The sequence below is a fragment of the Brachyhypopomus gauderio genome, chromosome 7, assembly GCF_052324685.1.
Source record: "Brachyhypopomus gauderio isolate BG-103 chromosome 7, BGAUD_0.2, whole genome shotgun sequence".
Lineage (NCBI taxonomy): Eukaryota > Metazoa > Chordata > Actinopteri > Gymnotiformes > Hypopomidae > Brachyhypopomus > Brachyhypopomus gauderio.
Window position 1 is genome coordinate 1608845 of NC_135217.1, and position 24768 is coordinate 1633612.

The 24768-nt window shown below is 39.0% G+C and overlaps 1 protein-coding gene and 3 long non-coding RNA genes across 7 annotated transcripts in view; 1 reads left to right on the forward strand and 3 right to left on the reverse strand.

Moving 5' to 3' along the window:
* LOC143518449 (uncharacterized) overlaps window positions 1-24768 on the forward strand; it is a 153623-nt gene that overhangs the window by 116058 nt on the left and 12797 nt on the right. The gene's annotated exons all lie outside the window — the stretch shown is intronic.
* LOC143518433 (uncharacterized) lies at window positions 3441-6468 on the reverse strand. Of its 4 annotated transcripts, none has more exons than XR_013132173.1 (7): window positions 6247-6466; window positions 5679-5750; window positions 5416-5511; window positions 4980-5180; window positions 4698-4891; window positions 4178-4205; window positions 3441-3991 (listed from the first exon to the last, which is right to left on the reverse strand). It is a non-coding gene; the product is annotated as an uncharacterized LOC143518433 (long non-coding RNA). The 4 variants fall into 4 exon arrangements; XR_013132174.1 differs by having other exon boundaries at window positions 5416-5463; window positions 6247-6465; XR_013132171.1 differs by having other exon boundaries at window positions 5416-5750; window positions 6247-6468.
* LOC143518315 (uncharacterized) lies at window positions 8086-15265 on the reverse strand. The gene is made up of 22 exons (XM_077010755.1): window positions 15199-15265; window positions 14708-15028; window positions 14474-14484; window positions 14182-14383; window positions 13899-14015; window positions 13238-13446; window positions 13006-13153; window positions 11849-12523; window positions 11641-11768; window positions 11385-11555; window positions 11254-11298; window positions 11074-11166; window positions 10870-10953; window positions 10671-10759; window positions 9985-10087; window positions 9794-9910; window positions 9614-9696; window positions 9359-9514; window positions 9205-9265; window positions 8604-8732; window positions 8387-8482; window positions 8086-8261 (listed from the first exon to the last, which is right to left on the reverse strand). The coding sequence occupies exons 1-22, from the start codon at window positions 15263-15265 to the stop codon at window positions 8175-8177; spliced, it is 3192 nt and encodes a 1063-aa protein (XP_076866870.1). The 3' UTR covers window positions 8086-8174.
* LOC143518446 (uncharacterized) lies at window positions 15628-16347 on the reverse strand. The gene is made up of 3 exons (XR_013132190.1): window positions 16103-16347; window positions 15956-15985; window positions 15628-15730 (listed from the first exon to the last, which is right to left on the reverse strand). It is a non-coding gene; the product is annotated as an uncharacterized LOC143518446 (long non-coding RNA).

The window sequence follows — 24768 nt, forward strand, 5'->3', positions numbered from 1 at the left end:
GTCCCTTCCACAGGCCTAGTCAAACCAGGTCCCTCGAATCCTGTACCACCTAGGACCTCCCCTACTCTCCGTCTCTGCATAACCCACCACGCAGCAAGAGGTTCAGCATTTATTAGGCCAGGGGGGTAAGAATGGTTCAGTTCTCCTCCCCTTCTCCTTGGGGGACGATTCACTCCCTCTGGTCTCTTTGTACCTGAAACAGACCGCGTGCAGGGCTTGAAGCGATTATAGTGAACAACAACCTCAGGTCTCCCCTGTCCAGACACCCTAAAAAGCTCTTTTGCAATCTGCTCTATAACGGTGTATGGCCCCCGATAATGCTTTTGAAACTTTGGACACATGCCCTTTTTTCGGGCCTTATCTTGAACCCACACCCGGTCTCCAACCACATAGGTTGGTCCTTGCACCTTCAAATCATAAATCTCCTTCTGGCCCCCCGAGGCAAGCTCTTGGTGTCTACAAATGGCACCATGGACTGATCTAAGTCTCCCTTCTAGCTCATCCACATACCCCCCAAGGGATTGATGGGACTTCCTGACCCCATTATCAAACAGCAAATCAACAGGCATCACAATCTCCCTCAACAATAACATCTGTAGGAAACTCCTGCTGACTTTCTACCAGACTGTAGTGGCCAGTGTCCTCTACACCGTGGTCTGCTGGGGCGGCAGTATATCCAAGAAGGACTCTTCCAGGATAGATAAACTGATCAGGCGGGCAGGATCTGTAGTCGGTATGGGGCTGGACTCTCTGGTGACGGTGGCAGAAAAAAGGACACTGAACAAACTACTGGACATCCTGGACAGCACCAGTCACCCATTGCACACGGTCATCATACAACAGAGGAGTCTGTTTAGTGACAGACTACTACTTCCCAGGTGCAGGACTAATCGACTCAAACATTCCTTTGTCCCTCATGCCATCAAACTACACAACTCCTCTCTGGGAAAGAGGGGGGGAAGGAGTTAAATAGGTGGATGTGCCAATGGGTAGACTGAGGATGCCTGGGAATTAGCTGATCACCTATAAACCGGGCTATGTGCAATATGTTATAATATAATATAATCTAATATAATATAATCAATCAGAATCACAATACTACATAATGGGCTGCAATACTCCATAATGGGATATGTGCAATTACATCCTTTTATACATTGCCTTATTTCTTAGTTTATCTTTATCTTTATTATTATGTTGTGTGTTTAATCTTTGTCTTAGTGCTTGTAAACATTACAGTACTGTAACGCTGCTACTGGAGAAATGCAATTTCCTGAAGGGATCCGTCCCAAGGGATCAATAAAGCTCGCTCGCTCTATCTATCTATCTATCTATCTATCTATCTATCTATCTATCTATCTATCTATAACAATTGTTGTGAGAGTGCGATTAAAGCGCTCCACCAGCCCATCGGACTGGGGATGATACAGGGTAGTCCTTGTTTTGTGAATTTCCAGGAGCTCACATATTGCTCGGAATAGCACAGAGTCAAAATTTATCCCTTGGTCTGTGTGGATACTACGCGGCGCACCCCACCTCAGGATGAACTGTTCCACCACAACTTTGGCCACTGTCTCGGCATCTTGAGCGTTCATTGGGAATGCCTCACACCATTTAGTAAAATAGTCAGCAATCACGAGTATGTACTTGTTCTCCTTAGGAGTAACAGGCAAGGGTCCAACAATATCTATGCCGAGCTTCTCAAAGGGATACCCAGCTCTTATCGGACGAAGTGGCGCTCGAGGTTCTACTCCCTTAGTTTTATATGCTGCACACATCTCACATTGCTTACACCAATCTATGGCATCCCCACTCCACCCGGGCCAATAAAACCGTGTCCTAATCTTATCCCTCAACTTTGCCATTCCCAGATGACTACCTGTCTTAGAGTTATGCAACATCTTCAATAACTCAGGCACCACTCCTCTTGGGACAACCACTCGCTCACATACATCAACACTACCGACACCCCGTTGTCGACTCCATAGTATGCCGTCCTTCACACAAAGAGTTCTCCACATATTCCAGTACCCCCTTAACTGTGGGTCCCTCTTCAGCTCATCAGGGGGTGTTGCCCCAAACTTCTCCACCCAATCCCGTACTTTCTGAAGCTGCTCATTGTTGCTCTGTGCCTGCCTCCAGTCCCACCTCATACCTTCATTGTCAGCTTCTTCATCCACTTGCTGCACCACCGCTCTTAACTCACAAATCATCGGGGCATGTGACAGGGCATCAGCATTGCCGTGGGTTTTTCCTGGTCGATGGATTATCTCGTAATCAAATGACGCTAACTGCTCCAACCACCTTCAGGTTGCTCAAAGCTATGGAGCCACTTCAATGAATTGTGATCCGTCCGGAGTGTAAACCGTCTCCCCAACAGGTAATGCCGGAACTCCTTCATAAACGTGACAACTGCCAGTAGCTCTTTCTTGGTTGTAGCATAGTTCCTCTCTGTCTTGCTCAGGGCTCTACTGGCATAAGCTATAACTCGCTCTCTGCCATCCACCGACTGGGACAGAACACCTCCAATGCCCACATCACTAGTGTCAGTATCAAGCAAAAAGGGCTTATCAGGATCCGGGAAGGCCAATATGGGAGCCATTATCAACCGCTGCTTCAATTCATCGAAAGCCTCTTGGCACTGAGTACTCCATACCATCTTTGCCCCTTTTTCTGTCAATTTAGGCAGTGGCCGGGCTATGGTAGCAAAATCCTGCACGAACCTCCTATAATAGGAGGCCAACCCCAGAAAACTACGCACTTCAATCTGGTTTTGATGCCCCGCCCCTCTGCGTGTCCTCATTACGTTCATCACAATTTAAACATTTTATCCAAAGGGGCAGAATTACCATTCGTGATGACAGCATCTTACAGAGCTTGCTTACAATGAAGCTTGCTATTTTCATTTAAAATGATGTAATGAAACATTCTTGTTTAAGTACATTTATGTAATTAAAAGACGATAAAATGTAAATACAAACGAGAAATTGCATCGGCGTAGTTTACGCAGCATTCGTAAAGCACTCATGCCTGTGATACAGCACGCTCTGTGGTCACAAACGCGACAACAGGTAGAATGAACAACAGCTACGAAGATCTACGAGGACTCGTTTGAGTACAAATAAACAATTGTGCATACAAGAATGTATACTAAATATCACCTAAATATTAGATGATAAACAGTATTAGAGCATTTAAGTACTGTAGTACTTAATCATGTAGGTCTTAGCTAGCATGGTTAGCTTAGCTAGCCTCTTGGACATTGCTATCCTAATATTAACATTACATTAATGTTATGTTATATTATAAGGTATATATGTTACATGCTTTTGATAATGTCTTGGGTCAGGGTGTGGTAAATTTGGACAAAGGTGTGGCACTCTGTACATTCCATGGGACATGTAATGCGCAATGCTGTGTAACTCTTCAATACTTGCCTGTAAGTGCTCAATATTTTTTTATTTTGTCAGACAAGACCCTATTGAATCATAGATTATATTATAGAAAAATTCACATCACCATTACACATATACACATTTTACATCCCCAAAGTCAAAACTGCTTTTATGTTTTTTTGACTTTTTCTTCTGTAGTAGAGGCTCTCAAATAGCACCAAAATTATGGAAATATAAGCCATGAGATGAATAAATATGTTGGCCCAACTGTTTACCTCAGTTTGAGGCCTGAATGATCATTGTCCTATATGTACAACTAGAGATAACTAGTGTTAAAATGTACTAGCACAAGATGCACAAACATGGGCAGAAAATGGCCATTGCACCACAGTTGCAGCAGGTCAGGCAACAACTACAACATCCACAATGCTCAGAGTTGTCCTGTTCTGTATTCCAACTACAACACCCACAATGCTCAGAGTTGTCCTGTTCTGTATTCCAACTACACCACCCACAGAGCTCAGAGTCGTCCTCTTCTCTGCGTCGTCCCGTGTTCGGCTGCAGTAATGGTCGCCTCACATCCTCCTCTGAGGAGTCTGGAGAAATATTGCAGTAAGAAGAGTCAGTGTCATTGAGAAATGGAGATTAATGCTATCTCAGAGAATATCATCTGAAACACCCTATTACATTAAAGGTTAGTGTGTGAAAGTGGAGGTGAAGATGATAAAGGTACTCATGAGAAGGAAGAGGAGGATGATGAAGTGGTTTGATATCAGACTCACTTTTGCCTCTTGTAGCTAATATTCGTCTCTGGAAGGTAAAACTGTATTTTATTACAATGCCTTTTATCTTTTACAGCAGACAGAAACACTCAGTCACACACACACACACACACACACACACACACACACACACACACATTGGGAGGATGGTATGATGATTCTGGAATAAACTCTCAGGTTTCAGTTGGTCTGTTAGCTATCACATCATGGGTTTTCCTACATGGCAGCATTGCTAATACACAAACACAAAGACTCTTTTAAACAAACCATCCTAGAAATGAAATATCTACAAATCTAAAATGTTCTTCTCAGGGATTCACTTTAGGTGTCCTTCAATAATAGTAAATAATTTACCAACATTTATTGTAATGTTCATGACAATAGTTATGAATAAACATTGTGTGACATATGTTCATTTTACATGTGCAACAACTTTCCTAAGTGACAAGAAGCCATGTAACCAAACTCATGTTCAATCTGCCAAACAAGATTTAGGTCATTTGCGAGGAAGCACTGGTACCTGATCCTCAATCCATTTTACAGCTCTGCTGAGAGCCTCTTTGTTCTTCTCACAGTCTAGAAGTCCCTGGTCCTCATAGAAGAGACAGTCCACTGTGGTCGTGTTCTCCCTGGTTACAGATCTGCTGCTGTCTGGTACAGTGCAGTATGGGTCAAATGTGTGATGGAGCACCACTAGAACAGCAGGCTTGGAGTCTGTGGAAGATGATACAAATACTTGATTAAATTATGGAAACTCGTATCAGTGTAATGGTTTATTAATGTTCTTTAGAACAATGATTACCAGACACATCATTAAGTGCGTTTAGTTCTGTTCCTAGGTCAGTTCCCGCTCTTGAAACAATGCAGCAGAAATCTAGAATGACGTCACAGTCCTTCACATCATCCACCTTCTTCAGGCGTGAAGTTTGTCTGTGGAGATTACTAATAAAGTCCTTCTGAGCTTTTATTGTAGTTCCATGCAAAAGGAAATACTTCACAACCACTGGAGGGAAATGTTCACACTTTAATGTTTATTTTGATTTGTAACAAAAGTTTTGCATAACTTGAATATAAAATGATCATCAACTGTGCTAAAAAGTATATTCATATATAATCTTTATGTATGCATATAGTTTAGACTAGTATCAGTTTATAAATATATGTTTGTGTATATATATAATTTAGACTAGTGTGCATCAGATTAGACCAAATCAGTGATTTGATTCACACATACATACATGGCATAGTGGCTCTTCTTCCCCTCGTGTCCTGTGCTCCTGTGTTGTCTGTTAATATAACCACAAACTAAAGGATCAAATGCTGTGCTTTTCCTGCTAAATTACAGCCAAAAAACAAGAAAAAGAATCAATCATCCCTTCAGAGAAACAAAGAGGCAGTTTTAACAAAATTAAGGGGTTACTTTATGTTGCAGTAGTGTTACTACAATGGCGCCCCCTTTCGCAGAACTACTGTTATTACATGACCTATTTAAAGATCATACGGTTATCGGAAGTCAGTCCATCTGCTGCGTTGTTGCCAAACTGGTTCTCCTAGTCAGCGTTTCAGTTTACCTCTGGAGGGGGGAACCACCTTTATTATTCTACCTGCAGGTGTTTACAGTTCTGTTCACTAAGCCTAGCGCTGTCTGTGCTTAAAACTGCCTACAGAGGCTGATTTGAAAAAGAAGAGACTGGTTTGAAGAACCTTGTTGTTTAGTGAAGTACAGCACAGACAGATTCTTCATACACAGACATTCCAGGTTCCGAAAGTAAAACTCCTTCCCAGGATTTTATTCAAGCTTGCTAGATTTTCTCATTAGTGCAAACCAGGTAAAATTAGTGGAATCAACTAACACAATCCAGGAAGCCTGAGCAAAATCTTAGTGAAGACTTGCTTTTTGAACCTGGAATGACCACTTCTGCAAATTACATCCACCGCACGATAGACCCTGGTTCTCACGTTCAGTATCAACAGCATCTCACATGCAGCACAAACCACACAAATAACCACGTAACTGTGTCACTAATGGGTACGTTTGAGTTGATAAGAGCAATAACAGAAAGACTCACCCGAACAGGCTCCTCTTCTACTGGACTTTCACTCTCTCATTGACCCTTGTGGCTCTTTCAGTTTCTTTTTCACAGACTAAGGAATCAAAAACACATGACAGCCTCCCTCCTGTCTCTCTCCTCATTCAAATGGTCAGATTACTAAAACAAATGCCATGTCGGAAGGAAAGACCTCTTTCCTAACAATTGTGCCGAAAAAGATTCGAAGCTTCAAGGCTTGAGTGACCGTGACATCTGGTGGACAACTGAAGCCATAGCAGCCTCTAAAGAGGATCACTGAAGCAATAGAACCGTTTCAATCCTGACAGCAATAAAAGTTCAGAAAAGTCTGAGTGGTCATTCAAGTGTTTCGTTCATTATATATTATTATATTATTTTGTCATTACATTAAAATATGCAGGTGTTCTCCCTCACATTCCAGATTAACCCATCAAATAAATGCAACTTATATTAAGGGCTAAATGTTGGTTAAGGGTGATAAGGTTTCAAAACATTTTGAATAAATGAAGCTTCGAACGTCATCGGACACGTGACACTGGTGTTTCGAAACAAGCTCCGACACAGAGTTTCAAATCACTCCGCTCCGCCTCGGTGTCATTTGTCCGTTACTATGTTTTAGTGTTGTCTATATTCAGTGTTAGTAATATTAACAATAATTAAATTCTTGTGCATGTCCCATAGATGACCAAGAAGAGACCAGCATGAAGCCTGAACTCACGTGACCATTTGATCTTATGAATTCACAGAGCTTCAGTAATGGCTTTGGGCAGTGCTAACCCTATTTAATGAAAACAAGTGAAATGCCTGGGTTATTAAATGATTATTAATTAACATTTATTAAATTATTTTAACTATAAATTAACTATATTAAACTTAAATTCAAATGAAATTATTAACTCAAATAGTGGTAAACTTGTTAGTGCTGGTTTTCCTAGTGTAATTGTTACTATTTAGTTATTCTGTGTAACGATGTGAGGTTTAGAGGATGCAGAAACGCGTTGCATTCAACATGTATCCTTTAATAACAAACACTGTTTGCTGCGTGAGTAGCGCTTAGCAAAACACATTTACAGAGCCAGCTATAGCCCCGATGTTACTGTGCCGTCCCTCTGTGTTCCGTCACACTAATACCGGAAGTACGGCACAGCGGGTTGTGTCCCGGTACACACAGCAGAACAGTGGTTTGTGTCCCGGTACACACAGCAGAACAGCGGCTCGTGTCCCGGTACACAACAGCAGAACAGCGGCTCGTGTCCCGGTACACAACAGCAGAACAGCGGCTCGTGTCCCGGTACACACAGCAGAACAGCGGCTCGTGTCCCGGTACACAACAGCGGCATATGGTCAATGTTATGTTTTATTTATGGGACGTACACACTGTGTTTATGACGATATTTTAAATAGACATGGATAATGGACAAGCTTGTTGTACTTTGCCCTGTAGGTGACCTTCTGTACCGTATATTCTTGTGTTTTCACCTGCTCTGCTCACCTTTTAGCTCAAGGAAGGAGAGGTTATTAGCTAACAATATAGCTCAGTAGCTATAGGTGATTTCAGTTTAACTAGATAAGTTAAACCTCAAGTTGTGGTTGTGCAATGAGCTGAGGAACATTCCTTTAGGACAATCCTGAACTTGAATGAGTTTAAGTTAACTGTCTAAATCAGTAATCCTGTTTTGTACCTCCAGGTTTTGGTTTTCGCGCTTATAGCGCATCCCACTATGGATAATAAATACGGCCCGCTACCACCCTAGTCTCCTGCTCGTGTGTCTGCAGCATCACAAGTACAGTAAAATAAGACAAAAAATAAAGTGTTGTGAATAAATTAACTTTATACAGGCATTTTTAAATTATGTCAAATAATAATATGATAAAGAAGAGGAGTGAAAAAAAAACATACAAACAAAAAAAACTGCCTTTTATAATATTCAAACAATGACGCCTGGAGTAGACAAAGATAGCTCTCCTTGGTACCGGTTAAAGCCTTCATGCCTGCTCAGTATCAATAGAGTCACCTGCAGTGGTAGTAGACATTATTCATTAGCAGTTAATAAAAACATTTAGCAGGGTAGTGTTAGAGTACTGTTAATATAAAAGTTCTATTTTAATGAAACATACTGTCATCACTGAATTTTCCTACCTCTGGCAGCATAACATCGATAATATAATCAACATTTCTGAGTTCTGTTTTGTCCAAACTCAGAGCTGCCAGAATTCTTCCATACAGCTCATCAATCTGGGGGGAGGGAAAAAACCAAAAACATAACACAAATTTTATTAACATTCCATTCAATTGTACATGATGAACATGGAACAATGTTGAACCTCAATAAACAACCTATCCAAAACAGACTTACCCGGTCAGTGCTAAATTTAGACAGTCTAGGCCTAAGAATGGTTCGAAGCTTCATGCATTTGTTGGGATGGTTCCAGAGAAACATTCGCGCCGACTTCTTCTCGCCACTGAACAGTTGCCTATGTAACTCCTATTGAGACATTAATTGTATTATTATGTTAAATAACCTGAAATGTATGCAGTGCCTGAAGGAATGACAGTGCTTTCAAGTTATGAATATAGTCATAAGGGTGTGTGAAAAGCTTGACAACATTCACAACTGGAAAAAGAAATAGAGTAATGTGTTAGAAACAATATTTTGTGCAAAATTTAAGGTATTGACAGGTTTGTCCCTCCTTTACTGCAGTGAGTGTCTCTAAGCTGAAAAGACTTTACACTTCATGTTAACATTTGTGTGAGGATTTAGCTGCAGTCAGCCACAAGAGCATTAGTGAGGTCAGTAATGAGGTTGACTTATGATTAGTTCTCGGTTAGAAAAATAATATGATGGAGGCATAGTAAGAAGAAAAAAAACAGTCTTCAAGCATAACTAAAGACTTGTACATGCAAGTCATAGCAGAAGAAAACATTAGAAAAAGAATAATTGGAAGTGTGGTTATTACCTGAATTTCCTCTTCACTGATCAAACATCCTACACCTTTCTGACTCAGAACTGAGAGGAGACTGGAATGAAACAAGTATCTTCAATAAATGGCTGTTCCAACAGTAACATGGTTAGTACAATTCCCCATTATCGTAATTGTCTCCTTCGCTTACTTTGTGTATGGGTAAGGGGAAGGCATGTCACATCCACATTTAAAACTTGTGTTCTGGAGATTTTCTTGCTGCACTCCAGCACAGTCTGTATGCAGCCACATTTCGCAAATGTCACACTGTACCCAGTTGAATGTGGAGACATCTGGATATAGGGATCTATTTAAGTTCACAACAATTAAATTCAATTTGTCAGAATAATGGCTTGATTTATACATTTGAATGAAAAATAAATGTTGATAAGTATGCAGAATGTACCTAGCTTTTTGTCCAGACATTCTTTGGTATGTGCATGCATAAATTTTGCCAGCCAAGCAATCTGAATCATGTGCTGCATGTCTCTGTAATAATCGTTAAAATAATATATATTTACAGGGTGACAGACTGACATTTTAAAAGAAGATGCTGGTTTTATAACTAAACAAACCATAAACATACCGGCAGAATAGCTTCTGCTGCTAATGCAGCTGCATGATATCTTCGCAGGTAAAGCAACTGCTTTTGAAAGAGAGTCTCATTTGCAGCTTTGATGCTTCTGACTTCCAATTCAGCCATCTATTTTAAGATGCAGAATCCTTTTAAGTAGCTTATTCACATAGTACATATAATTAGTAATCACTGATACTTACTGTGCAAACAAGTACTCCGCAGTTATCTGAATCAGACTGCTTCCATTGGGCTGGACTCTGTATTGTCCAAGAGCTCAAGTTCCAGATGTTCTGGAATGCATTACTAGGAAAAAGTACAATTAGAATAAAAACAACACATTCTTGAATGTGGATGTGATTAAACATTAGAAAATGAGAACTGTATGCTGACAACGGAGATTTATCTTAATATCTTTAGTTAATATTAACAAATCTTATGAACAACTGGGCTGTGACGTTGGGGTCGTGGCGAAGGAAGAGACACGGAATCCTCCGTCTGACTGACGTCACTTTTATTTTCAACAGAAATTGCGCAATAGCGCACAAGGAACATGTAGACATACACACTGAAACGTGTAGACTTTAGACAACGACGAGCACAGGACACTGCGCGAGCGCACATTAAATAGACAAACCACATTATCCCCACGTGATTACGAGACGAGTCACAGGTGAGACATATCACACGACATAACCCCAACCACGGAGATCCACAGACGCAGACAAAGCACGTGGACAACGTATACACACGCCCAAAAGGGAGGGGCCGGGGTCCTCAACGTGACATGGGCTACCCCTAATTCCACTGTGTATTCCATAAATGTAAGCAGTATTGCCAGTACCAAATAATTTCCAACAATCCAGAAAGAAAAAATAAATATACACACCATAACAATTCCATGTCCTGGTCCGCAATTGTTTTGGTCTTCCCCAAAGAATCATACAGTTTAATTTCAGATGTCACCCCATCAAAGACCTAAAATGTAAAATGAACCACACATTATTATTATTAATAATAATAATAATAATAATAATAATAATAATAATAAAGACTTCAGAAAAAACAAATAAAATGGCTATACTCACCCACAGAATAAAGTGGTTCCCAGATTCTGGAGTTTTGTGTCCAACAACACGGGGAATGAGCACTTTTGTGTTCTTCTTTACATCCTACAAAGAAGGCATTTGGATAGACTGTACCTCAAAATGAAGCAGTAAACTACTGTAAAATGCAGAGACAGAACTTCAGAGAATGTAGTCAATAATACCACTTTAGTTAGTTCAGAATACCTTAATGCATTTTAGATGCACATCTTGAATTGCTTTGTTCTTTTGCCAGTCTCTCCACCAAAGTATGAAATTAAATGTCGGAATAAGGATGACCTGCAATAAAGTTATATTTCTAACAATTTTCAAAAATCGACAAAATGTCATAATTTCAGAACTAATAGTTAAGTATGAACATTTTACATTCTGTGCTCTTTCCACCAGCTGAGAAAGTCTTGTATCTACTACCTGTGAGGAAAGAAAACTCAATTCATTCCTCGGTCTTAACTCCGTTTTCTGTTATGATACAGTGTGCTTGGGAGATTAATGCTTACGCTATCCGTCAGCCATGGCATTCTGATTTTTCCAGTTGACTGTTCCTCGCTGGACATCATTTCAGGGGGGTACAAACTCTTCAGATCTTGAAGGTTAGCTGTGCAATTCGCAATCCTTATTATGGTCAGGTGCTCCTCTTTTTGTTCAGCAAAAAGGACTGCTACTTTTTCCTAAACATTTTAGACATTACAATATTTATAACAGGAACAGTGATACAACTTACTTTTATATATTTTAACAAAAAAGACAACATACCTCATTTGATTGGTCAATTGGAAAAAGACCAACTGAGAAGTGCTGCCAGCTCCTACTGCTTTCTTCTTCATGAAGCAACCCTTTCATTTCCATAACTTCAATTACCCCTTCTTTCTTGAGTGCATGTGCTGCCAATTATAATTGAAACAATGTTTTAATCATTCATCCATTTTTTAATTCTGAAAAAGCAAAGACCAGCCATACAAACCTGTTTCAGCAATACTAAGTCTTCCATTGTTATCTACTTCTAAAGGGTCCAATGCAATCCTCATCATGTCTTGTTTGAATTCCTGATTTACCTTCTGATTATGGAGGTGGAACATGAGTCTCAAGGAAAATATGAAGTGCCTGTCCTTCATATTGCAAAGAAAATACCGACTTGAGGCCATTTCTCTATTAAGTTGCTCTGCCACTGCTGTGTTTATAGAGGAGCGAAGCTCTGGAACAAGACATAGACTTCTCAGTCTTTCCTCTGGACGTTTTTGATTCTTCTGGTGAAATCGGTCATAGAGGCTGTATCGCTCGTTAGTTCCTGTCACTGGATGTGGTCTTGAATGCATAGAGGTACAGTCCATTTCCTTAATGCCTTTTGGCTGACTAGAAGTAAGCCATGGCAGGGAAATCTGTAAAGTCTTCTTTAATGCCTTTTCAATATTGTCTTTTGTAGGTTCACAAAGTCTTCCATCATATGGCTGAAAAAAATCCTGTTTTGTTCTATTATTGAGATGTCTTGCTACACGGCCTGCCACATCACTTACATAAACATTTGGGGCATGCTGAAAGCTCAGGAGAGCATCGGCATGGTCCCTAGCAGACTCTCGCCACCACAAAGGAGAGCAGTAATAAACAACTGAATGTGGGCAAGAGACATGTAACACCCCACCTAAAAAGGAACAGAGAAAAACAAAATACTTAGTAAAACATTTTGTGTTGTGACACTTGGAGATGAGACAAGGGAAGCAGATACATACGTGTATGTCTTTTACTAAAATAAGCCATAATAAAGATAAACAAAAGAAACAAGAAATAACAAACAGAAAGGAAACAAAGTAATAAAACAAATAGACACTAACAAACAATCAAGCAAAACAAAGGCTAGGGAAATACAAGGGACAATTGAAGGTAACTGACACAAGGTAACAGCTAAGACAAAATTAATGACAAAGACAGGCAGCAAACAGAGGTGTATATATATACACAGCAAACGAGCAACACCTGTGCACAATGGGAATAGACAACTATGAACTAGGTGAGGGTCGAGACAAGGAGCACGCGATCATAAACATAGACACAGACATAGACAGGGAGAACAACGTGGGCGTGACGTGTGCATAATGCATTTTATAGATTTTGTAATACACTTACCCCCAGCTTTCTGCAATTTCACAAACATTTTTGGATAAATGTCTTTGTACAGTAGGAGCTCTTGCAACCTGTTCAGGATGTCCTCTCTTGTTCCCTCTGCTGAAACACCCAGTGCTTCACAAGCTGATACAAGTTCTGCCTTCTGTGCCTAAAGAAATATCTCTGTATCACATACTTTCATTTGTAATCATAACCAATTCGAAATAATATTGTTGAAAAATGCATACTTAACCTTTTTTTTTTCAAGCAAATCTAGAATGTAATCTTCATTCATTTCTGTGTTGGCCACTTGGCATTCTCTGCCCACGTTAGTTTTCTTCCATAGTCCCTTCAGTAGCTCTGTTTTGGGAACAATGTCTCCAGTTCTGGTGTTCACTCCAATCCATGGTGCCAAATCAGAATATGTCAGCATGTTTGAAAAGGGATTGTGTGTTCTTCCACCTAAAGCCAACAAATAGAACAACAATAAATGAAAGAAAATAAAATGTGATGTTCTAACTTTTTGGCACTGTTTCTTACCTCTGCTTGCAGCCAGCACTGCACTTATAACTTTTCAAATATTCCTTGACTAAACACACCTAATCCATCCCATCAAGTCCTTAAGGAGTTGAACTGGGTGTGTTGAGTCATAAACAGAGGTGTCAATTCCAGGTTCAGAAAGTAAAACTCCTTCCCAGGATTTTACTGAAGCTTGCTGGATTTTCTAATTAGTGCAAGCCAGGTAAAATTAGTGGAATAAACACAATCCAGGAAGCCTGAGCAAAATCCCGGTGAGGACTTTTACTTTCTGAACCTGGAATTGACACCTCCGGTCATAAATACCATGCAGTGCAGCTGGGTCACCAGCAAAAGGATTAAGAAACACTGCCTTATTGCATAGAGTAGCATCTCACCAGTGCACAATCCAGAAGCAATCATCTCATTCTCCAAGTTCTGCCACTTCTCTTTCATGTTCACACTGAGGTCCTCAGCCCTCACTGTCTCAGGATTAGGTTTCTTCAGTACCTGCACTGGAACATGGAATAAGCACACAGATAAGTGGTTCCAAACACTAGTGTTGGTGGCTCCATGCTCTGTACGTTTTAGTTTCTTTAAAAAACAGTTCTATATAGCACCAAAAATGGTCAGTGAATGAACCTTCTTTAATACTATATATAACTATTTTTTAACTATTACCTGGAATGTCAAATGCAACTTTCCAGTTTGCATCAGCAACAATTATAGAAGGGTGGTGTCCACAGCGATAACAAAAGAAACCATATTTGTAATCCCTCAGTGCAGAGAAATGGAAAAAGGCTTTTCTTATTGGGTCATGAGGGACTCTGCAGCCGCTTAAATCTTCCACGATTGAAAGGGCCCGGCCAATCGCTGTGTGGTTCTGTAAATTAGAAGTAAATTGCATCATTTTAAAGGACAAACTAACTAAAAACAAAATACACAGTATTCTCTAGTTACATTGCTCTCCTACCTTGAGTGCAGCTGTTAAGGTAAGACAGAGCTGGGTGGTCAGGAAGACTTTGTTGTTATAATTATGAAATCCAGATGTATACTCCTGAAATCTAACTGCTGTTTTGCAGACTGGGCATTCCTTAATATACACATGGATTCCTAAAAAGATGGTAGTTTTGCCAAAGTTGTTATATAATACTAGTTACATTGTGAAAACTTACAAATAACCACAATTACATCTAATCATACAAACCTTTGGTGACAGAACAAAGTCCATACACAACTGCTTCTTTGGTAAACAGTTTAGGAGGTGAGAGCTCAGGTGGAGTAGGTCCAGGGCAGTAAGGACAGATGGTTTCAAGTGTTTCAAACTTCTTGGGTACCTCCCTAACCACACAGAAATCCTCAGAAAGCTCTTCAGGAATCATTTTATGCTTCCTCATGTAACTTGTCATGCTTAGAATGTCTGTTGAGTCTAGATGCCCTTTAGTTTCTTTTGAAGTTGTCTCATATTGCTCATCCACTTCCATATCACTGTCTGTATCATCAAAGTACATAAGCAAGTCTTGGCGTTCTTGGAAAGTCCACCACATGCACAGGTAACGATGAACACATCGGGAGGGATTACTTGTGCCTTTGCACCGGCAACTCCATTGACCAGTTCCAGTATCAAAAGTGACCCGGGTTCTACCAAATCTGCACCAATTGTCACTTTCTCCTGTGTACACAGAAAAGTGCACATACCTTTTTGAAAATCCAAAGTCACCATAAAACACAGGATAGACACAACAGGATCTTGCTTTGCAGGCATGATTGTTTAATTTGATGCATTCATTGACCCTAGAAGAAGAAATCAAGCCTTTATCCATCATGTTTTGAAGGCAATCTTCCTTAAGTGCAGCTGGAGGAGTATGAACTGCTGCTGTCTGAACTCTGCAGAGATGAAGACATTCTCTGCCTGGCCTTCCACTTCTTTCTGTCATATCCATGTACTGCTTACAATTATCAGTTTCACAAGCAATTACTTGATTTTTTATGGATTTCATGACATGGATGGGAACACGAACTCCAGTTTTGTCCTTGGCAGTAAAGAAGATCCATCTCTCTTCATCAATGCAAAATATGGGTTCTGTCACACTTGCATGGATTACATTTTGATGTCGTCTGAAATTGTATTCACTTGCAAATGAGACATGGCATGTATGACATTTCAGTGTACTCTTAGATTCTTCATGTATGGTCTGTTCTTGTTGCTTTGACTTTTGTTCTGATGGTTCTAACAGAGAATGAATCACACATAATGGATTAATTAAAGGGAAGTGTGTCACATAGCGAAAAAGTGAAGTCATAGTAATGCTTTAGCATTGGTGAATGAACAGTGGGACAGGTGTTCTATGGAGTGATAAAACACTATCATTTATATTATTTGGTCGGAAACAATCATCAAACGGACATTTTCCCATAGACTTGAACAGTGTTATACTCACAGCAGGAAACTCACCTGTTTTTTCTGCTTTTTTGGTTAAACAGCCTGAAAGTTGTATGAAATGTTTAATTAACTTTATCTAATATAATAGTTATCATTGCTCAATATTTTTAGGTCAGCAATAAGTAACATGTTTTAAAAGGAAATGTGTCATATACTTACCATGAGAATTTAAATGAACATCAAAGTTTGCACGTTTAAGAATAATTTTCCCACACTGGGAACAATGCCAGTGACTTCTTATAGAATCCTTGACCTCTGCACACATGCATGGTATTGTAAATTTCTCTGAAAATAAAGCATATTTTAACAGTAATCTATTAGACTATTACATGAGAGGCCCTTTATGCCACAACATTTGAACTTCCTTGTCTCATACACTGTCCATTCTCTCACACTATTAAGCCTCTTACACTCAATAACATTTTCTCACATTTACTATTATACACTTTTACAAACATTATCAAACCTCTTGAACACTATTTAAACTCTTACATGCTATGAATCCTTCTAGATTTACAATAACAGAAATAAATGTCAATGTGTAATAGTTCAAGTAGTTTAAATATTCTCTTAAAAGGTCTCTCATCTACTTTTAGAAATATGAATGTTAACTTGCCTAGTACCGTAACCTCTGATTTTGAGTGATCATTTGTGGATGTTTAATAAGCTCTTAAATTATTAGTACCACATGAACAAGGCTTGAGCGAAGTAGCGGTAGTGAAGCAACTGGAATAAATACCCTGAAGATGTATTTTAATACATTACTTATATTAAGTAGAGGTATTGTTGAATTAGACTTAATGTTATTTCCAATAAGCAAAACCTAACATTATTCAACATCTAATCTCAATCACAAACATCTACAAATATGAACTTTGATCCCCCAAATTATGTGAAAAACTGAACTTATTAGATTATCATGAATTGTTGTTTACAGTGTTGAAAATCATGATACGCTCAAAGTTCTGATGTTGCTACATTATTGATATGTTGTTGTATTACTGAGAGTCTGTTGTGTTTATTTAACCCAAAAAGGACCACTCCAAATAAAGGGTCACCTTAATTCAATTAACACAAAAGCGAATCAGATTTAGACAATGGTAAATATGAAACTGTTTTGGATGCATTATTGGCGAGCCTCTGTAATGCAACTGTCATAACAAACAATACAACTGTAATAACATGATATTTCAATACAATGCTTACCTTCATTTTTATCTGTATAATATATGGCAAATCTCAAATGTTTAGATGACAGATGTCTCTCCGAACATACCGTTTTCTTCTTGCAGTACGGACACTGTGACCCGCGTGCTTTGTTAATTAGCTCTGTCACCGAGGTAAATTCGGTACTTTTGCCTGTTTTCCCGATAAACATTGTCAGTACAGTCAAATAATTATACAAATGTTATGTAAATAGTAAAGAAAAAGTGAATTAGCAACGTTGGACTATCCGTAATTTACCTGACATGATCACAAAACCCCTTGATTAACTAATCCGTAGTCGTGTGATAAACTCAAGTTAACTGTGCCGGAAACTCTGTATGCTGGTGTCGGGTTACCGATTTATAACGCGAAAAACAACGTGTTTTCTTTCTCTTCTTTTTTGCTCGCAGAGCCTAATGGTCGTGATGTCAAGCTGATAATTTATTGACGATAAAATATTTGGACAGAACACTGTGCAACTTACAATGTGATATTTATTTGCGTTTCTCATAAAAAATATAAATATATTTTATGAATATATTTTATGAAATTGTACACAATTTCTCCAATTTGGAATAATATTTGATTTAGTAAGATAGTAAAATGTGTATGGTGCCGTAGGCCGCTGTTCTGCTGTGTGTACCGGGACACAACCCGCTGTTCTGCTGTGTGTACCGGGACACGAGCCGCTGTTCTGCTGTTGTGTACCGGGACACGAGCCGCTGTTCTGCTGTGTGTACCGGGACACGAGCCGCTGTTCTGCTGTGTGTACCGGGACACAACCCGCTGTGCCGTACTTCCGGTATTAGTGTGACGGAACACAGAGGGACGGCACAGTAACATCGGGGCTACAACTCCTACTGCACATTTACAGGGTTGCCAACTCTCACGCAATGAGCGTGAGACACACGCATTTGACTGTCTTCACACGCCATACATCCGATTTCTCACGCTTTCTCTCGCTCTGGCGCCAACCACTGGTGATCGATCGCTTTAGGCGCAGCAGCACCAGAGGTGGGTAAGAACGCGTTACATTTTCTCAAGTAGCTTTTTGGACAAAAATGTACTTGTGAGAGTAGTTTTACAGTTTTTCCACAATGTATACACACAAAATGTGGAACTATGCACACAAATCCAAAAACATGAAGCTCATGTGTCAACATTGTGACCCCAAACTGCTAAACTCTAAGCATAATTCTATATGTTTTCACTCAAATATCAATCTAAATCACAGCTTTGCAAATCACTGACCACAAATAGCATCATTTAGTACATTTAGTAGATTTTAGTACATCACTTGGTCACCTAGGAACCCTAATTACCAAATAGTCTCACACAAGTTGCACCTGTGGAAACTTATTTAGCAGAATGTTTCAATCATTTGTCAGAGTATAAAAGAGGCCTCAAGTGACTGATACAGGTGTAGGCCTAGCAGGCCGAAGAGGAAGAGGAAGGCAAAGACAAGGCAGTATTTCAAATGAAATATGGGCAACCTTACAGTAGCGGACCATGTATTGAATCATGGCCGAACCATGACTGAAGCTGGGCGTCGAGTCCAGCCAAATTTGAGCCGCTTTACAGTAGCCTCAGTTATTCGGGCTTTTAGAGAAGAGAATAGGTAAGTAAATACATTTCACTGTTCACAAATAAATACATTTCATTTTGTGTCTCACAATCTGAAATTTGTACAAACACTGTTCAACTTTTATAAATACATCGTAATTTGTATGTGAAACTGAATATGTTTCATTTATATTTACTTGCATATTTTTTAAAAGCTTAAGTCTCAAAATTAAAATTTAGTTATAAAATGGTGCATCTGCATTTGTGGATCACGTTGTTTTTTTGTTCATTTCCTCTCACGTATTTTGGGTTTTGAGACTTTCCTCGCGCATTTCTGCACCCGATCCACACACACAATCCTTACACTGGCTTCCTGTAGAATTCAGGATCCAGTTCAAGATTTTAACTTTAACATACAGAGCACTACACAACACAGCTCCTGTGTATGTCGCTGACCTGCTCCACCCCTACACTTCATCACGATTACTCAGGTCAAACAACCTGAGTTTACTGTCTGTGCCACGCTCATGTCTAAAGACTCGTGGAGACCGAGCATTTAAGGTGGTTGCTCCAAAACTGTGGAACACACTTCCTCCACATTTAAGATCAGCTGACACTGTAGATACTTTTAAAAAACAGCTAAAGACTTTCCTTTTTACGCAGGCGTTTAGTTAGTGGTGGAGGTTGCAGCCGTTGACCTTGTACACTGTATTTTATTTCTGTTTTATAGTGTGTGTTTTTGTGTCTTTGATTTTTATTTTATTTTCCGTTGTAAAGCACTTTGTGGCTTGTGCCTGTGAAAAGTGCTATATAAATGTATTTTACTTTACTTTTACTTTACTTTACAAATGCACCACTCCATTCACAAAGGTGGCAACAAGTGAATAAGCCGCCACAAGGGGGCGCTGTTTAGTTTCACTGTGGTTGTGAATGGCGGCGCTCCCAGCTCTGCAACAACCGGTCAGACACCCCAGGACAGCGGCATGGCGAGTCAACCTTCATCATCTTTAAATGAGAATTCTACAGTGAGTAAAACATAATCATCTGTAGTCGTTATGCAATAAACCATATGTTTACACATGATAATTGTTTAACATGTTAGTGAGCCTAATTTTAGCTAGGTTAACTCCATCGTTTAGGCTGCTAGCCATCATAGTGAAACGCAAAAATAACCAGTGCATTAGTTCCTTAAATTTGCATGGCCCATACTTGTATTGTACATTTGTGTTGTAATTGCAAAAAAAGAATGTAGACCCAATTGTTAATTATTGGGATTTTTTAAATGTTGCGAATTAATAATTTATTATTATTATTACTTGTAATGCTATAATGCTAGCTGTTAGTAGGTGTTGGTAACGAAATTTAAGCCATTCTGTGTTCACCATTAACTTGAAAAAGCTCAGATTTTTTTAGATGATCATGTACTAGGAAGTTGAACATGGGTGGCTCCAATAAAATCAGTTGTTCAAACCTTATATAGTGATGTTTGCATTAAACATATTCACAGTTTCACATAATAATAGGATGGACATTTTAACAGTGTTATGTGCTTTTCAGAACATGGTGGAGACGATGGCTCAGGCCCTAGTTACAGCCCTTTCAAGAGAGCTTTCATCCACCCGTAACAGCTCAGTTACCACATCAGTCAGGCCTCCATGTTTCTCAGCTAATACCACTATGTCTCCTAGCAACACCTCTGCTTCTTCATCCAGCAGTACCAGCCTTAGCAGCTCCACTTCTACAATCAACCAGGCTTTAAAGAGGTAAGATAAAATGTTAAGTTTGCAAACTAACATTTGTGGTCTGGATTATTTTCTGTATCCAACAGCAGTAATCAAGTCTAATGACTCACTCTGTTGTCTCTTTTTCAAAGGCAATTTCCTAATATGTTTAATTCAAAAACAGAAGTAAAAAAGGGTAAAGGCCGGTTTTGTAGCTCTTCTCGGACCATTTCATCCAAGCACACAGACCTCACAGTTTATGTCCTGCCAGCCCCTACTTCTTTGACCCCTAAGGCTTCAAAAGAACTAGAACTTGCCCGTGCAGGGTTAGGAAAAAGGGTGATTACAGTTCCAGAAGACTTCAGTCATAAAGAGGTAATTAATTGCACATATGATACACATCATTTGATATTTTGAAAGGTATTTTAATTTGGAGTTCTGATTGTATATATTTGGTTAGACCTGTTTCATCTTCAAACTCCACGTTAGATTATTTAGTCTTTATTTTTGTATATGTTGTTAGATTGTTACACTATTGGAGGAGGAGTTTCTCAAACTTTGCCCACTTCAAGGACGATGGATGTTCTACAAAGCAACAGGTATGAATATTGTTTTTTTAAAAAGATGTAAAACTGTTAGTGTCCTTGGTTTGTTTATGTTCTCAATATTTTTTATAATCCAGGAGGAAGCGGCCAAAGGAAGCTTTCAGTAATTCCCATGGACACAGAAGGCTACTCTGGTCGGCAGCTTCGCTCTGTTTCAAACAGTGGCAAGAATGTTTTGTTTTTGGCGCCCCTACAAGAGGAGATGGACACTGAACCTCTTCCATACAATGCAGCAGAATTTGCAAAAATGCCACAGGTTCCCTGTGTGAGCTGTAATAGCACCATGCCACTGCAAATGTTGGCTCTACATGCTGAAGAGTGTCAACAAACAACAAATGTTAGTTGTGTTTTGTTATTAGCTTAATTTGTTTTTCCCCTATAACATGTTGTTCACTGCTTTTTTTTACAGTTTAAATTTTGATCAAATTTCCCACACATTCTAAAGCATTACATAACAAATAAGTAATCTCAAGAAAAACCTTTAATTCAAATGAACAGCTTTTAATCAGTGGTTGCATGAAATCACAGTAAATATTTTTAACAGGGACTCTAGTTGCTTAATTTTACTCAAACTTTTGGAAAAGATTTTAGTAAACTGTCTTAGAAGTTTTTAATATAGCCTTTTGTAGCCTGTAGTCTCTTCATTGCATATGTATTCACTGCAGTTGAGTGTGAACATTTTAACCCTATGAACTTAATGTATTTAAAGGATCAGACTGGTACTGTTATTGTGGAGGACAGAGAAGTGCTTGAGACTTCAGATGAGCTGGGGGAAAATGCTACAGAAACTGAGCTTCCCAAAAGCAGCCATGGGGTAATATTGTCTGATTATTTGTGTTGTTCACATGTGTTTTCATTTCATCGTAAATGCCTCTTATGTGTATTTTTGCATTGTATCTATTTCTGTGCAGATATGTCCTATATGCCAGAAGGAGTTCCCTATGTTAATACTTCCTTACCATGGCAGTGTTTGTGCAGAGAGGTAATATTAATGTGTTTAAATATATGCTTAGTTATAAAAGATATAACAGCTATTGGGGTGTGCTGTTGTACAGAATCATTGCACACTTGCAAGCCAATCAGAAAAGAATATTGTCTCCAGGGTATGAAAAAGTATTTGTGCTGTAATTACATGCAACTGACCAAAACAGGACAATGTACATAAAATGTAAATGTAGCTCACCATGTCTTTTTAAGATTAATTAGTATAGCATGCTGATAATGTGGGACTACAGTGTAGGCCAATTCCAGTGTTCGTAATTGTAAGGCCCACGGTACCTACAAGTACAGTAATCCGAAGGAAAACATTAAAAACACAGGTAACAGGAAAAACATGTTAGAATGTGCAGTTCTTTGTTTATCCTGCCGTGGTTCTTTACTGTATCATGAACAATGTCATATTTTTTGTTTGAAGTTCATTCACTGTCAGCATGTCTGACATGGAACAGCCAGGACCATCTTCTCTTTCAGAAGCTCCTTCAAGTCCAGAAGTAGATTGTAAGTATAATATTATGATGTTGAGAATGTAACTGTATATGGGAACTTGGAGTTGATAAAAAATAATATGTTAAAAACATATAAAAACTTGCTGTCATCAGAGTAGCTGCCTGAATAAAAGTCATTTCTGGGTAATGTGGTTGATGTGTCCAGTTTAAGCATAGATTTACAGTCATTGCTTTGTTCTAAACACAAAGGACACCTTTATGCTTAATCATACATATTTCTGTCTGAAGCTTAAGAATGTACATTGGGATATTGTCTCCTGTCTGGCATTCTTAGAAATTGCTTTGATTGGAAGCCAGCTTTTGCATAAATAAACCACTCAGCCTTGAAACTGAGGATTAGACATATTGTGCAGAGACAAAAGTATGAGTTCTAAACTTGTTTTTGTGTTCCTCAAGTATGGAAAACAGTTGAAGACCAAAAAGAAACTGTTCGCCTGTTCCTTGAGCAACTGAGGCGACAATGACAGTCAACCCTCTCTGTTACTGATGTTGGATTCCAGGGATAATGATGAAGAGCGTGATAGGTCCCTCATTTCTTTTTACAAAGAAAGTCATCAGAAAAGCAGATGGGCAGCACCTTTTCACTGCCACATTCAAGGTATAGGTTTAAATATAAAATTGAATATTTAAGAATGTCAGTCTTTAAACACTGCACTTTATACCACTGTGTTCTACGAATCTCAGTGATTGTGGTTACTGTTAAGGTTACAGCACGCTTTGTGTTTATATGGAAACATTTAAACTCATTTAAGAAAAATAACTGTGAAGAAAATAATTTCTGTGAATTTGCACATTAAAGTTATTATAAGGTTTTACAATTTTATAGGGGATGCTGCAATTGGTTCGGGAGTTACAAGACATATCCTGTCGTCTGCTATCACCAAATTAAAACATGGATTTAAACTTAATTTTGGTTTGTATATATTTAATACAATATATTTTGTATTCAGGTATTCATGTATTGTAAGTGCAAGAAGATGTCTTGATCTGACATGTCAGATGGGTTAATGTAAAATGTTGTTTGCAATTATTCAGGGAATGCAGCAGAGACCACGATGTTTGAAGGGGAAAGAGACCACCTCGTTCCCAGCACATCAGCAGTACTGGTTGAGAGTGAGCTTTTTATCATGGCTGGTAGGATGATGGGCCACTCAATCATCAATAATGGTCCTACCATGTCCGGGCTCAGCCTTGCCGTGGTAAATGCATTGACAGGAGGGACTAAAGAAACAGCAACATCAAACCTCAGCCTACAAGACTGTCCTGACCTAGACCACAGAGAGACCATTCGTCTGGTAAGTACACCAGGCCATCTACATCATGCATATCTAGGTTCAGCTCATATGAAGATTATACAGTTTCATGTGTAATTGATGGGAATACTAGGATTTAATTATGAATTGTAATGTATCAAATTATTTGTAGCTACTAAAAGAAGAATGGACCGAAGAAGAAACTTTGAGAGTGACCAACTTGTGCCTGGACTGGTCGTACACAGTTCCAACAAAGGAGACAAACCGATTGCTGCTGTTTCAACAGTTGCTCTCTCATGCTGTAATATGTCAATTTATATTCTGTCTATAAACACCAGGGATTAGCAGTTGTATCCACAGTGGGTCTTTCAAACAAAACATAAGCACATGACCAATAGTTTGAAGGGATGAACGTTATGTGTGCCACACTAAACCTGTGTGGATGAGATTGAAGAACTTTGTCTATATACAAACTATCTGAGCATTCAATCACTATGTGGCTATTTTTATATTACAAGCAGTAATGAAGAATTTCGTTAATTATTGATTTGGTACAAACAACCCAATAGTGATGTCTGTTTAAGAACAGTAAACTAATGTATTAATAACCCAAACATATGTGTTTGAAAATGCAAAAAACTAAAGAACTTTTTTTTTACTACACAGGTCCTTGGCAGAGTTCATGCCCAAATAAAGCAGCTGAGGAAGGGATTGAAGGAGACTGGTATTTGGCATCTCATCACTTGTAGGCCTGATGTGGTGCCCCTCTTGTTTCCCAGAGAGTCAGATGTTGAACTTACTTCTCAGGTGAGTCAACAGGTAATAGACTAAAATAAGACACCTGGGCTTTAAACATGTTTCAGTGGTGCTTATATCAACACAGTTGTAAGATATTGAACATATACACATCTGGTACTTTCACCCAGATGGTACGACAGTGGATTCAGTGGCCTCAGTCAAGGCAAAATGACA